Source organism: Impatiens glandulifera, chromosome 9 (assembly GCF_907164915.1).
Source record: "Impatiens glandulifera chromosome 9, dImpGla2.1, whole genome shotgun sequence".
Lineage (NCBI taxonomy): Eukaryota > Viridiplantae > Streptophyta > Magnoliopsida > Ericales > Balsaminaceae > Impatiens > Impatiens glandulifera.
In genome coordinates this window covers 21,541,895-21,556,879 of record NC_061870.1, presented here as the reverse complement: position 1 = coordinate 21,556,879, position 14,985 = coordinate 21,541,895, and the positions used below count along the sequence as shown (strand labels likewise).

Here is a 14,985-nt window from a genome sequence, read left to right as displayed (position 1 = left end):
ATGTCCGTCGTCTTCTTCGTCTTCTTCAACTACAGCCAAGAATGCTTCAATGTCTTCATCGATGACTATTTCCATGAAGAAATCGAAGCGGAGCTGGCAAGGTAACCGTTTCTCTCGTCACTTTAGAATCTTGCATGGCACTGTATTCTTCCCTCGCAGTCGCCGTATTCGTCACCTCCTTCCGCTTATATCTGCTATAGTCGGTTGTATAGTTCTCTTTGTATTCGCTATTCTATCGTTTCTATCACCTCCGATTTCAACTCGTCGATTCCTACACCGTTCTTATTCGGTAATTTTTATCTCTCCGTTTGTAATTCATTGCTGTTTGCGGTTTTTTTGATTGATTTATGATTTATCGTCTATGTTTATTCAGTTGCATAACAGATTTGAGGTTGATCGGAGACAGGAGAGTCGTTTGGTTAGTGTTATCATAACTTGTTCTTCTTCTTTTCTGTTGAAGTTGATCGGCTCTGATTGCGTGTATTGGATGTGTAGACGAAGAGTGGGATACTAGGGAGGGATATATGGAGTACGAGTCGATCGCATTTGTTTCATGGTTGCTCCAATGCTAGCGATAACTTTCCGAGTAAGTGTATATATAAATTGATATGACTGTATTGGATTATTTGTTTTCAGAGTAAGTGTATGAATCTGAATGAAACTATATATATGTTATCTGCAGCTGCTGAAGTTAAAACAGATCCGAATCGATATTTGATGATTGCGACTAGTGGTGGCTTAAATCAACAACGTACAGGGGTAACAACTTTCATCATTTGACAAAATTACAATGAAAACAAATGGTTCCTTTCAATTTCAATTTTCTGGAGCTGATACTGAAAGAAAGATAAAAGTAGTGTAAAATTAGGACTTTCTATCAAACTGGATGTTCTTGTGTGGTTTCAATTTGCATCTCCTTCCCAAAGTAAACATCATTGGATAGTAACAACTTATTGATTGATCTAATTCATGAATGAACTATCTACTGACAGTTATAGGCATGTACAAAGACACCTGACAGATCCTATTTTCGTGGGGATACTAATGAATTGGTTATTCTTGGTACACTTTTTGTATCAGATTTTCTATTTCCCTCTTGTTGTTTAATCTCTCTAGCAGACAGATCTTTTACATTGGTCCTTTCACCTGTTTTCCCCAAGTTGCTTTGTGTTCTTGTATGGCATGTAATTTTGGATAGGCAATCTAGATTTCCAATTAGCTAAATTTGGAAGCATTTTAACCTTTTGATGCAGATCACTGATGCAGTTGTTGTTGCTTACATCTTAAATGCCACACTTGTTGTCCCGAAGCTAGATCAGAACTCTTTCTGGAAGGATGCAAGGTCATTCATGATATTTCTATGACATATTAATCTTTCTCTATGATTGAATTGATGCTTATAGTTTATACCATTCACTTAATATTTCATATTTTCTACCTGTAGCAACTTTTCAGAAATTTTTGATGTTGACTGGTTTATATCTTACCTATCCAAAGATGTCAAGATCATCAAAGAGCTTCCTTTTGAAGAGGGGAAGAATATAACACCATACAGAATGCGTGTTCCAAGGAAATGCACACCCGAATGCTATGAAAAACGTGTATTACCTATCCTTAAGAAGAAGCAAGTAAGAATTGTTCAATAATTTTTATTTTTTCAATGTTAATTTTTTCCTGAGTTGGATATTGATGTGTGTTAGTTTCCTTTCGTGTAGGTTATACAGCTTGGTAAATTTGATTACAGGCTTTCAAATCATTTGGATGCTGATTTACAGAAAATGAGATGCAGGGTTAACTATCATGCTCTACAGTTCACTGATCCTATTATTTTAATGGGTCAGAAATTGGTTGAAAGAATGAGGATGAAAAGCAAGCATTTCATCGCTCTCCATTTACGGTAAGCCTGTTCTCACCTACCTGCTTATGATAAAAAAAAAAGTTTGGCCAATTCTATGGCTATGTTCAAGAATGTATATTCTTTGAAGATTGAATATGTTGTTTCCTTTCCCTCTAGTGCAACTTGCAACTAGAGTTTCTCCCATAGCTTCTTTATGCAGATTATATATTTGTTTTTGTTATGGTAGGTTCGAACCTGATATGCTTGCATTTTCTGGGTGCTATTATGGTGGGGGAGAAAAGGAAAGGAGTGAATTGGGCACTATAAGGAAGCGATGGAAAACATTACATGTGAGGACCAAAACTTTTGAAAACTAAATTTTGTGAGAGACATTGAAAGATTTAATTTGTTTTTGTATTTGGAATTTGCAGATCCAAATACAGAAACTTTAGCCTTTTTGGTATTTGTCACATTGATACAAAATCCAAATAAAATCCATTTGGTTGAAAATGTGTGATATTACAAAAATCTGTAGCACAATCACACAAATTTTCACTAAAAAAGTTCAATCATACTTTTTATACCAAATTCAAAAGTCCCTGTATGTGTCTAGCATTTTCTGAATTCTTTATCTTGATGTGTTTACAGAATAAAAACCCTGAAAAGGAAAGAAGGCATGGAAAATGCCCTCTAACACCAGAGGAAGTTGGTCTTATGCTTAGAGCTCTAGGATACAGGAAGGATGTCCATATGTATGTCGCATCAGGAGAAGTGTATGGCGGTGAAGAAACATTGGCACCTCTGAAAGCACTCTTCCCAAATTTTCATACAAAAGTAACTATTGCCAGCAAGGAAGAATTGGAACCATTTCTATCGTTTTCCTCTCGAATGGCTGCACTTGACTTCATTGTTTGCGATAAAAGCGATGTCTTTGTCACAAATAACAATGGCAACATGGCAAGAATATTAGCTGGTAGAAGGTAACATACATACATAGTTACATATTAGCTTTCATTCTGTATAAATGAAATAAAATCATTCATTTGAATACCAAAATCATAACTGCAGGAGGTATTTTGGGCACAAGCCAACTATTCGTCCAAATGCTAAAAAGCTTTACAAGCTTTTCATGGCTAAACACAACACTTCGTGGGAAGAATTCTCAACAAGAATACAAACTCATCAGATTGGTTTCATGGGTGAACCAAACGAGATTAAAGTAGGACGAGGTGAATTTCATGAAAACCCGACAACATGTATATGCGGAGGAGGAGAAACAGAGAGCGATAAGGATGCGCGATTATTAGATATGGCTAGGCAGGCCATTACCAGCCACATTAGAGTGAAAAACAATAATAGTGAAGCAACAATTGATGAGATTTTTACAGATTATGATGATGATTATCAAGGGAAAGGAACTTCCAATATAACAGAGTTGGAAACGGAAATTGTGCCGAAACTCGATCAATCAGAACCGGAGTTAATGTTTTCAGATTAATTGTATATATGATTGGGTTTTTGGCATAAATTCAAGATTTACTATATAGCAAAAGGTAGTAGAGAAAAAGATGTAAAGGTTTATGCTTTTCATTTCATACCATATATTGAGTTTCATTCTTTACAGGCATTGACATTGGATTTGGATATACAGATAGGATATAAAGTTTGAGCATATTTGGACATGTACATTAGTTTTATTTTCATACTTATCAAACATTGGCTAGTTTCTATATTCTAAATAGGGGTCCAAATACAAATCATGGTTAGTATGGATTGAATTCTATCCCAATTTATATTTGTTAATGGATTGGAATTCAATCCATATTATTCTTTAGCTTATTAATTTAAGGGTAATATTAATGAGTTAGAATAATGCCACTTTTGAAAATACTTTTAGGCCTTAATAAAAGAAAAATTGTTACAATTTATGAATATATGTTTAATTTAATTAATTCATTTTATTTTCTCAACTTACATCAAAAGCTTGTTTGATTTGATTTTTGACATTAGTTAAGTTTTTAAATGATTTATATACATTAGTAAAACAAAAAAAAATAAATTAAAGTATTTATATATATTTTTTTGAAAAACCGCTTATTGCCATTTCATTAAAAACTCCAAAAGATGAAAAATGAGTTTCAAGAAACAAAACTAGACATACTCTAACTTTGTTGAAAAAACCAATTGAATTTCAAACAGAATTTTAAACAACTGAATTACAGAACAAATAAAATAACAAACAATTGAATTACAAACAAGTCATCAAACAAGAATTATTTGAACATTCTTTTCTTTGTAATAATTTTATAGGGGATATTCCATCTTTGACTGAGCTTACAATTGTCTTCATTAATCGGAATTCTTATATAATATTACATTATCTAAATCAACATTTATATAAGATATTTGAAAAAAAAAGTTAAAGAAGATGAACATAAGTTTTCATTTTAGATTCTCTATTATAATGTACCTCCAAAGGACTTGCAGGGGAGGGGTTATTTGAAAATAATTATTTGTTAAAAGTAATTTAATGACAAGAGTCAAGACTATGAGATTAAATTACGGGGTAACGATTATCAATAAAAACGTTTAAATTGAAGTATGTTCTTTTTTTAAAAAAATAATGGTTAAAAGTGAATGATTTGAACCAAGATATAAAAAAAAATGTATTGTGATATTTTAGTTTAGGATATTATAGATTGATGAAACCTGTGATGAAATAACCCCACTTGAAACAAGTCAAATAAAACTTTAATCGACTTTCAGAAAGCAAATTTGTACTTGTTGTCCATAAAATTCACGACACATTGCTTAAATCCGCTTGGCCACAAGCGAAAATCAATCACTAAATATTTGACAGAAAAATAAGTTATTAATTACAGAAAATAATTGAAACCTGCTGCAAAAGCCAAAGGAGCTCGGGAATTTCAGAAACAAATAATGACCTTGTTTGGACACTTAGACCAGGTACGGAATTTGGGTTATTTTTAAAAAATATTATTTTATATAAATATTTAATTATAATATTAATTTAAATGAAATAATATTTTAAAATATATATTAATAAATTTAATAGTGCTTTTTAGATCAAACTTAGCTGAGTTGTTTTAGGTCGAATATAAACAAAAGTTGATGTTACTTAGCCAACCCACTACTCAACCACTAACCCTAAAAAATCATATGCCTTGTTTGGTGTGCATGGTTCAATTTTCTTACATTGCAAACATAAACATTAATGTTATTAATAGTCTTGGATGAGTTTTTATTTTTATTTTTGAATAAGGAGTTCATTGATTTAAAGAGGAGTTATATATACAAAATTAATTTGCAAATAATTAATACAATATAACATTTAAACAATCAACACGTTTAAATAATAATCTAGACATGAAATAATATATCAAATTTGAAAAAAAATTAAAATTACAACAAAGATATCAATTAATCTTGCATTTTTTTAGAGTGACTCCAAAGACGATCTCGTTTGAATTTCGTAAGGATGAGTAAGGAAATAGAGCAAGTCGAACAAATCAATTTAGCAATGTTAGAAGAATCTCTACCAAATATTCTGGACGATAATGGAAATTATCATTGCCCGTGGGTTGATAAACAACGCCAAAAAATGTTCTGTCAAGTGATAACTGATCATCTACATATATTGTCAAAATAATGAGAAACTCATAAAAAAACAAGTGAGGATACCTGTAAGAGGTCCTCAAATAGAAGATTAGTTTAGATAACTCATTATTGAACAAATGAGAAATAACTCTAGATCTGACAACTTCATCCCATTTTTTTGCTAAGAAGAGGATGGACATAGACTATAGAAAAGATCACTAAAATATTCGATTGATATGAGCAGCAAAAGACCCACCAAAAGCTGATTGTATTATTTGGATTATAAAAATCCGAGACGATAAATCCGATTTGGTAAAACATAATGCCAAATTGAACAAATACAACACCAACTCAAATTTGAGTGGTGAAAATAGAACCAAGACACCATTTGATGCTAAAAAAGCTACTAGAGGAGCCATGAAGATAAAATGACTTTTCACTTTCTTTTAAATCGGACACTAGTCTTCAATCGACTTTTTCAGCAACCCTTAAAGGTGTCTCCCGCATTTAGTTCCAGGAAGGCTATGCGTTGTACCATGAATGTCATTAGTGGTAGATGGAGGATTCTAGAAAAGGATCGACCATCGACTAGACTCCGTGTTAACAATCAAAGAAAGAATATGTCTCTACTTAACACACAATCTATATAACAAACTAGGCTCGAAGCGGTATAACTAGATACTCGTAAGGCTGAAGCTCAGACCTATGCAGTAGTGGTAGACGTTAGGAAATAGTCTATTTGGGTCAACTAGATGAAATCGGTTAATGTCAGATCTAAATCTTTTAAATTTCAAACATTGGAGGTGCGCCCTAGAGTTGTGGATACATCGGAAATTAAGAACTAAAAAAGAGCGATTGAGGTTGATTTGATTCAATTAAAGTTGTTACGTTGGGCCCTTTAGACGTCGGCGTGGAATCAAGGGCGTCTTGGAATCAAACCTAATGAGAGCGTATTTTGGTATGGATTCAATTCTCACGAAAGATATGTGGCTCTATGGAAATAATTTAAAACAACATTTATTATGTCAATTGATAAAAGTATTAGACCTTTAGTCGAGGAAGGAATTCAACGACTCATTGATGGTTAGTAATTTTGTTGGGTCAAATTATTTTGACTAAGGGTCAAATCATTTTGACTAACGGTATTTTGATGATGAACTTGTGTAAAACTTAAATAAGAATGAAACTAAGCCGTCTAATTGTTTTTGTGCAGGTGCATCAAAACGTGCTAAGTTAGACTTAACCTGAATCAGGTTCATTAAACGTATTGGTTATTAGACGCAGTTAGACGTAGTTAGACGTGTAGTCTAACAGACGTAGTTAGACGTGCAGTCTAACAAATACGTAATTAGACGTACAGTCTAACAGACGTAGTTAGACGTGCAGTCTAACGGATACGTAGTGAGACGTGCAGTCTAACAGATGTAGTTAAACATGTAGTTTAATAGATACGTAGTTAGACGTGCAGTCTAACAGATACATAGTTAGACGTGCAGTCTAATAGACGTAGTTAAACGTGCAGTCTAACGGATACGTAGTTAGACGTGCAATCTAACAGACGTAGTTAGACATGCAGTCTAACAGATACGTAGTTAGATGTGCAATTTAACAGACGTAGTTAGACGTGCAGTCTAGCAGATACGTAGTTAGACGTGCAGTCTAACAGACGTAGTTAGACGTGCAGTTTAACAGACGTAGTTAGACGTGCAGTTTAACGGATACGTAGTTAGATGTGCAGTCTAACAGACGTAGTTAGACGTGCAGTCTAACGGATACGTAATTAGACGTGCAGTCTAACAGACGTAGTTAGACGTGTAGTCTAACAGACGTAGTTAGACGTGCAGTCTAACAGACGTAGTTAGACGTGCAGTCTAACCTACGTAGTTAGACGTGCAGTCTAACAGATGAAAGTTAGACGCAGAAAGTCTAACTACTTTAGACTAGTCTGAAGGGACACGTAGTTAGACGTGTCGTCTAACTCCATTAGACTTGGTGGTATAATGAATCCTGATATTAGACGAGGGAATCTAACTCTATTAGACTTGGTGGTCTAATGGGATGTAAAGTTATACTTGGCAGTCTAACTCCATTAGACTTTGTGGTCTAATGGGATGTAAAGTTAGACTTGGCAGTCTAACTCCATTAGACTTGGTGGTCTAACTCCATTAGACTTGGTGGTCTAACTCCATTAGACTTGGTGGTCTAATGAGATGTAAAGTTAGACTTGGCAATCTAACTCTTTCAGATTAGTCTGAAGTGATATATAGTTAGACTTGGCAGTCTAACTCCATTAGACTTGATGGTCTAATGGAACACGCTATTAGACGTCGACGTCTAACTTTCATTAGACTTGGCATTCTAATGGAGCACGTCTAATGCCTCGTTTCAGCCGTTGTTTGAAGTTAGCATACGTCTACCCATGATCAACTAGCTGTCTGCTACTCTGCTTCACTCTCTCCTGTGCAGTCTGACAGCCAGCTAATTGCATCAAATGAATGAATGTCACGTAAGTAAATATTGTTCCCACTACTTATTCTGTGCAGGACAATTAAAATGGAATATAAACTATCTAGATGTAAAATTAAAATAATCTCGAAAGGGGATTGGTTTATCCTCATTAAGAGTGTATTGTTATCTATGGTCACATATATGATGTTATTCATTCTCCCAAGAGTGTGGTGGTGAAAATAAAGAGAATAATGTGTAAATTTCTATGGTGATCTTCTAAGTCATCGTTTTGTCATCTAGTTAGTTAGGATAAGGGTAAATGTTTTAGAGATCAAGGAGATTAGGATATTTGAGATCTTATTTATTTTAATAAGGCTCTTATATCCAAATGGTATATATATTTTCAACGGAGCCAAATAGTCTTTGAGCATCAATAATTAGATATAAGTATAGTCATGATTGGTCTGGTTGGTTCACCAAAATGTCTATTTATCCAGCGGGGTGTAATATTTGGAGGAAAATTATTCCATGTGAAAAAAGTTTTCGCGAGCAGTCTAAATTTATTGTGGGGAATGATATTTCGATTAGATTTTGGGACGATATTTGGTTTAGTGTCAAAAGTCTAGTTACGACGTATCATGAGCTTGCTTCCATTACTATATATAGAAATGTCACTATGGGCGTCGAAAAATAAAGGGAAGAGAACATTGCCCATGTAGGCTCAGACACTTGTGTTAGGTCCAAGCGTGGATCCCACATAACTTAGCATGTGTCTTGTGGACACATGACAATATAAGGAGAGGGCCCGAAGTCTTTGCTTAGGTTCAATGATTTCAACATTGGTTTGTGTGTTAGGCATATTTTAAAATCAAACATTTAGTTTTTAAAATATTTTGAAAATATCTAGAGCGGTAGGAAATCAATTATGTAAAAATAATTAATCCTTCGTTCAAATTTTAATAATCTAGGAGAAATAAATAATTTGGCCAAAACCCGGTTTAAATTAATTAAACATAATTAATTTAAAAGATTATTTATTTGAGAATCAGAGTCACCAAGTAATTTTATGAAAAATTAATAAAATGATACGTGTATAAATGTATTTATACCAGAATTTATGTAAGGATTTGTGTCTTAGTTATGCTCGGGAAATGGCTTTCACGCCATGTCATTCGCGCCCTTCAAATGACAACATTTATTTTTAAAAGAAAATACTATAACAATTATAAAACTTTTATTTATAACACTTTATTCAATTTTAGTAGTCCATGGGTTCTAAACAATGATATATTTAGAATACGTAAATAATTATACAAAATTATTAAAAAAGGGTTGTGTACTTGTTGTGCTGGTATCAAGTTAACAAAACCTAAAAATGTCAAAGCAAAGTGTTAGAATTTAAAAATAAATTTCAAACAGGACCTTAACCAAAACATTGGTTTAGGAAGTATCATGTAACTATTAAGATAACATTTTCCGACCTTTTGGGATAATTTAAAAATGGATACGGGTTCCAAAATTACAAAAAAATTGAATTTTGAAAAGTGGAACCAAATAGGCCTTAGGACCAAAGTCGGTCCTCAGATCTGGGTTCAGTTTAGCCGATATAGGCTCGGTCGGGCTCGATCAAGACCGGGGTGGTCTAGGCTAAGGCTCAGGTCGTATGAGTCAAGGGACCAGAGAGCTCAGTCCTGAATTCGGGAGGCTTAGTCTCAAACTCAAGATGCTCGGTCCTAGACCTAAGAGACTCGATCCCAAGTCAAGTCTACCGGTCTAGGTTCTCGGTCCTAGGGTTAAGTAATTCTCAGTCCTAGGTCTAGGGTTAGAGTTAGGTTTACCGATCTTAGGCTAAGTGAGGGCTCGGTCTTAAGCTTAGAAATATAGGTCCTAGGCTAAGGGGAGTGCAGTCCTAGGGTTAGAAACATCGGTCATAATTTAAAGGGAGTGCTCAGTCTTAGTTGAAGAACACCGATCCTAATCCACAGTCTTAGTTGAAGAACATCAATCCTAGGATTCTCGGTTCCAGGTTCGTTTTCTCGGTCCTGAGTTTTGGCTTGGGTTCATTTTCCCAGTCACGACTGAAGAACAGGACCGAGAGCCACTGGTCCTAGGCTAAAGCCTTAGGACCGAGTGTTCTTGTTTTGCTCAAAATTTCAGAAGTCCCTAACTTTTGATTCAGATCATGAAATCATGATCTGTAAGTTACACTTAGTTCATATGATCATGAAGAACAAAAACACTAACATAAGTCACGATTTTAAGATCTCTATAAAGATCAATTTCAAAACACCATTTCTAGGTCAAGTTTTGGGAATTTTCAAATTAGGCCATTTCAATGTCTGATTTTTGTTCTTGGCTTTAAAATGATAAATGTAGTTGAACACAACAAAACAAGAACATCATTCAAACATTAAAATAGTTTTTTGAAGATTGAGTCAAACTCCAAAATTTTTAAAAACACAGTTTGATCAAACATGATCAAAACGTTATTATAGTTGCTTGGAAATCATCCTAACATATCAACAAACATGTATAGAAACTAACTACATAAAAAAATACGGATTAAAACCAAGAACACAAGATTTCAAAAATCCAATTCTTAAACTTAAATTTTAAAAAATGCAGTTTAATCAAACGTGATCAAAACGTTGTTACACTTGCTTAAAAACCATCATAACATATCAACAAACATGTATAACAACTAACTAGATAAAAAAACTCCAAATTAAACCCCAAAACCAAGAACACAAAATTTAAAAAATTTAGTTTTCAAATTCAAATTTTAGAAATCCTTGATTTAGGTTGATTTGATCTGATTTCTTTCAACAGAAAGTTCATACATGATATATAGAATGATTCTAAATAAAGAAATTACATGATCAAGCTCAAGAACAGATCAAACCCAATCAAACAAGAAAATTTGAACAAATTCAAAATTTTCAATTATAGATTGATATACATGAGTTCTGGATACATACCAACACTTGGAGAACACTCCCTATGTGTGTTGGAAGCTATTCAAAAGCCTGGATCGAAGTAGGAGCCGCTAGAGGAGGTTTTGACAAAAACCAGTTCTTGGCTGATTCTTCAAACTTTGATTTAGTGGGTATTGTTTTGTAAATGTTTGATAATTTGCTTGTGGAAGAGTAATGGAGTATTTATACTACAGGTAGGTCGATCAAGGAATACAATCCAAGTCGAATTTGAACTCCGACGAGCTTATCCTTAAATTCTATCCATTTCGCTATCAGCCTTATCCATGATATGATAAGGTTGGAGAATAAGGGCGTCTTACTGGCGATGATAAGGAGAGCACATGAATGAATTTTGGGAGGATAAGGCATAAAAATGACCTCGGTATCCCTTCTAGAAGAAATGTCTAGCGATATCACGATTCCGACGATCTCCCCTACCTTCGTGAAGACGATGATCGAAACGACGTCGCTTGGTGTGACGGAACGCGGGGTTCCGTTGGGTCTGTTAGTGATTAAACTAACGGGGTTAACAATCTCGTTAATTAATGCGGTGCGGTAGGCGCGCGCTTGATTCGTTGCAGCGGGCTGCGTGGGAGCGTCTAGGCTGTTGGATGAAGCATGAGCGCTCATCTGATAGTCCAAGATCTTGCTGCAAAGATTAGAATAATTTCTGCTACATATGATCATCAGTTTTATTTTATTTTTTTATAAAAAAGTTATTTAAAATCGATTTTAATTCCCTTTTTTATGTTTTTCTTCATCAAAAATTTCAGAAAAAATATTTATAGAATCATAATAAAAATTATGAACATAATTTATTTTTTGGGGTATTTTTGAGAATTGTTTGGGTATTTATTTAATTGTTTTAAGTCATAAATTAAACATAATTCATGATTAAATCACAATTAAATATTTTTAACCTCTTCTTTGGTCTACTTTGGGTAAAATAAATACAATATTTTATCCTCAAATTAATTTTTGGAATTTTTATCAATTTTCTTAATTATGGTTTAATTATCATAATAATTAACCCTTAATTAGGTTTTAATTCTTTTAAGTTATTTTGAATATAAAAATTCAAAATATTATTTTAATATTATTACAAAAATAATAATATTATTTGAAAATGAGGGTAAGTCAAATTTTCATGCTTACCGCCACAATTAAGGAAATGTTTGATCATCGGTCTAGTGGTTTTGCTAGCCGAAATGATATAAAAGAATATTAAACATTATGGAGACTTCTTCCCATAATAGAGTTTTACTTTTGGTATGACAATCAAACGTCCGCGTCTGAACAAGATGTTATGCATTGGTAATATATAGATAGTTTCATGTGAAGAATTGTTACAAGTTATTCGCTAAAATGATTACATATAATTTTGTTGGGAAAAACTTTGAGAGTTAAAGATTTATTCAATATCTCGTTTTTGGATAAAGCGTTATTTATAGTGAAATTTTTAATGATGATATGTGCATAAAAAAAATGTTATATTATGTCTAATCATATTTGTCACGAAGAGGTTGAATCGACAACTCACTTACTTTTGTATTGTCGATGGGTAACTAGTATTTGTAGTGTTTTGTGATGTATTACTAGGATTCATTGAGTGATGCCCGAGTCTTTTGGTAGTTGATAAAAAGTTTGGATTGATGTGGTTGATATAACAAGCCTACATATTTGAGTTACCATCCTAATTATTTTTTGGTGGACTATCTAGTTGGAGAGAAATCGTCAAACTTTCAATGATCGTAATCGTTCGATGCGTATCATTCATAATGTTATTATTATGATTCTTTCTGATATTCATTCAGAAAATCCAATAGAGTTTGTCGGGGAGTTAATCGTTCTTCTTGATAATTTACGAGCTCAATATCTTATTAAGTACCGTTTTATTTATGTCATGCGTTGTTGTGCACTTAAACGGTTTTTTTCATTTTTGTTTATATATATTGAGCTTTCACAAAATAATAATAATAATAATAATAATATATATATATATATATATGCTCAAATTTACCCTTAAACTTTAAGTACTTTTATGATTTTTCACCCCAAACCTTTATTTGTTCATTTTTATTCTTAACTTGGTCAAAATTTTCAATCCATTTTGTGTCTACTAAGACAGCCAAAAATAACAATTTTTTTAAAATAATTTAGTTTAGATTGAGATTATAAAAATAAACTATTTGATGAAATTAAAAGTCTTAAATAATAATAATATATAATAAAAAAATATATAATTTTTTATTTTAAAAATATTTTAATATTATAATTTATCATAATATATGATAAAAAAAATATAGTGATTCATTTAATATTATTCAAAATAACCCAAAGATAATCAAGTCTTAGAAGCTTCTTTTAAAAAGGATGATTGGTTACGGGATTCTCTTTGTTCCCCTCACAGGAAAGGGAATGGTAAAACAATTATATTTTAAAAAAAAATTTAATTTTTTTTTTACTTCTATGGTAGGGGAATAGGGATTTCGTAGCATATTCGGGCCTCTTACTCCCTCTAATGGAATAAAAATCATATTTTGCTTTAGTAAATTTTACTTTATAAGATTTACTGTTTTTTTAATTGAATGCCCTAAAAAACCATTAAATTTGTGGGATCTATATGCATGTAACTATGTTTTGAATCTAAACTATATGACTTAATTTAGAATGGTTATTCTAGTTGTCACATTATACTAATGATTTAATGAAAAAAATTTCATTAATAAAACAAGTTAGGAATGTAAAATTATTTTTTGTAAATAAACCACTATATAAATATAATTAGAAAAAATAACAAAATTTTATAATTATTTATTTATAAAAGGTCCATGTATATTAAAGTAATAAAAATCGTTTAAACATAACGACAAAGCATTAGATGAAAAAAAAACGTTACTTAATAAATTATTGAGTTTGTAAGTTCTTTAGAATAACGATTAACTCTCCGACGGACTCTACTGACTTTTTGGAATGAATACCAGAAATGCCGTAATAATAGCATCATGAATGATACTCATTGGACGACTACGGTAATTAAAAGTTCGACGATTTATCTCAAACCAAATAGTCCACCAAATAATAATTGGGATGATAATCCAAATATGTAGGTCTAACATATTAGCTGCATCAATCAAAAAATTTTCAGCAACTACTTAAATATTCAGACATCACTCAATGAATCCTAGTAATACTCCACAAAAGACTCAAGATTTTAGTCAACTCTCGATAATGTAAAAATAAGTGAGTTCATCTCCGACAATAATTAAGAAATCAATAGAAAAAATAATGACTCACACTCTCCTTCAATGTCCATTCAATGTCCATTTGTGAGGCCAATTTGGGATTTGCTTTTGATTACCCTAACTATGTATGATATTGGAGCGGATCGGGCAGGAATACATTTATCATTGACCCGTTCTATTCAAGAGATTATATATTTTTATTACCATCCCTATTATGTTCGATTTTGGGTAATTTTTGCGGAGTATAAATATTTTTTATGGTAAAAGATGTTTTTATATAATATATTCTAATATATTAAAAGTTTATATTATTATAAAAAAAAATACACTTAAATTCTTATAAATAAGAAGAAAAAAATTGTTTATATATATATATATATATATATATATATATATATATATATATATAACTCTTCAAAATCAGAATAGAGTCGGGCTGAACACAAATATCAACTTTATCCCATCTCCGGTAAACTATAAATCAAATTGGAAAAAATTCGTCTCAAACGATATAATTCAGATTAAAAATCGCGAGACGGATTAAAATTATCATTTTTACCGTAACGATTGAATGTGTCAAAATTTATCATCTAATTGATTTTGGAATTGAATGAGTTTACAAAATTATTGTTCTAAGTTGGTTGTATTTTGGATCTATCCAGAAGTTTAATTGAGAACATTTTCAATCTCGCATTTTTGTAATTGGTATTGTTTTATTTTTGATCTTATTATTTTAATTTTTAAATCAGAAAGAAACTAGTACAATTACCTAGTAGACTCCACCTCCCATTCCTTTTAGCCTAAGTTTTATTACTAAATAATAAGAATATACTAGCAACAAAGAAAAGATCGTATCTAAACT

General features: G+C 32.1%; 1 protein-coding gene across 1 annotated transcript; it reads left to right on the top strand.

Annotated features, from left to right (window-relative positions):
* LOC124916006 (protein ROOT HAIR SPECIFIC 17-like) lies at positions 1-3,335 on the top strand. Its single transcript, XM_047456743.1, has 10 exons — positions 1-101; positions 160-289; positions 374-418; positions 637-759; positions 1,254-1,342; positions 1,445-1,628; positions 1,716-1,897; positions 2,085-2,187; positions 2,486-2,817; positions 2,906-3,335. Exons 1-10 carry the CDS (start codon positions 1-3, stop codon positions 3,333-3,335), a joined length of 1,719 nt encoding a protein of 572 aa, XP_047312699.1.
* The last annotated feature ends 11,650 nt before the right edge of the window (positions 3,336-14,985 follow it).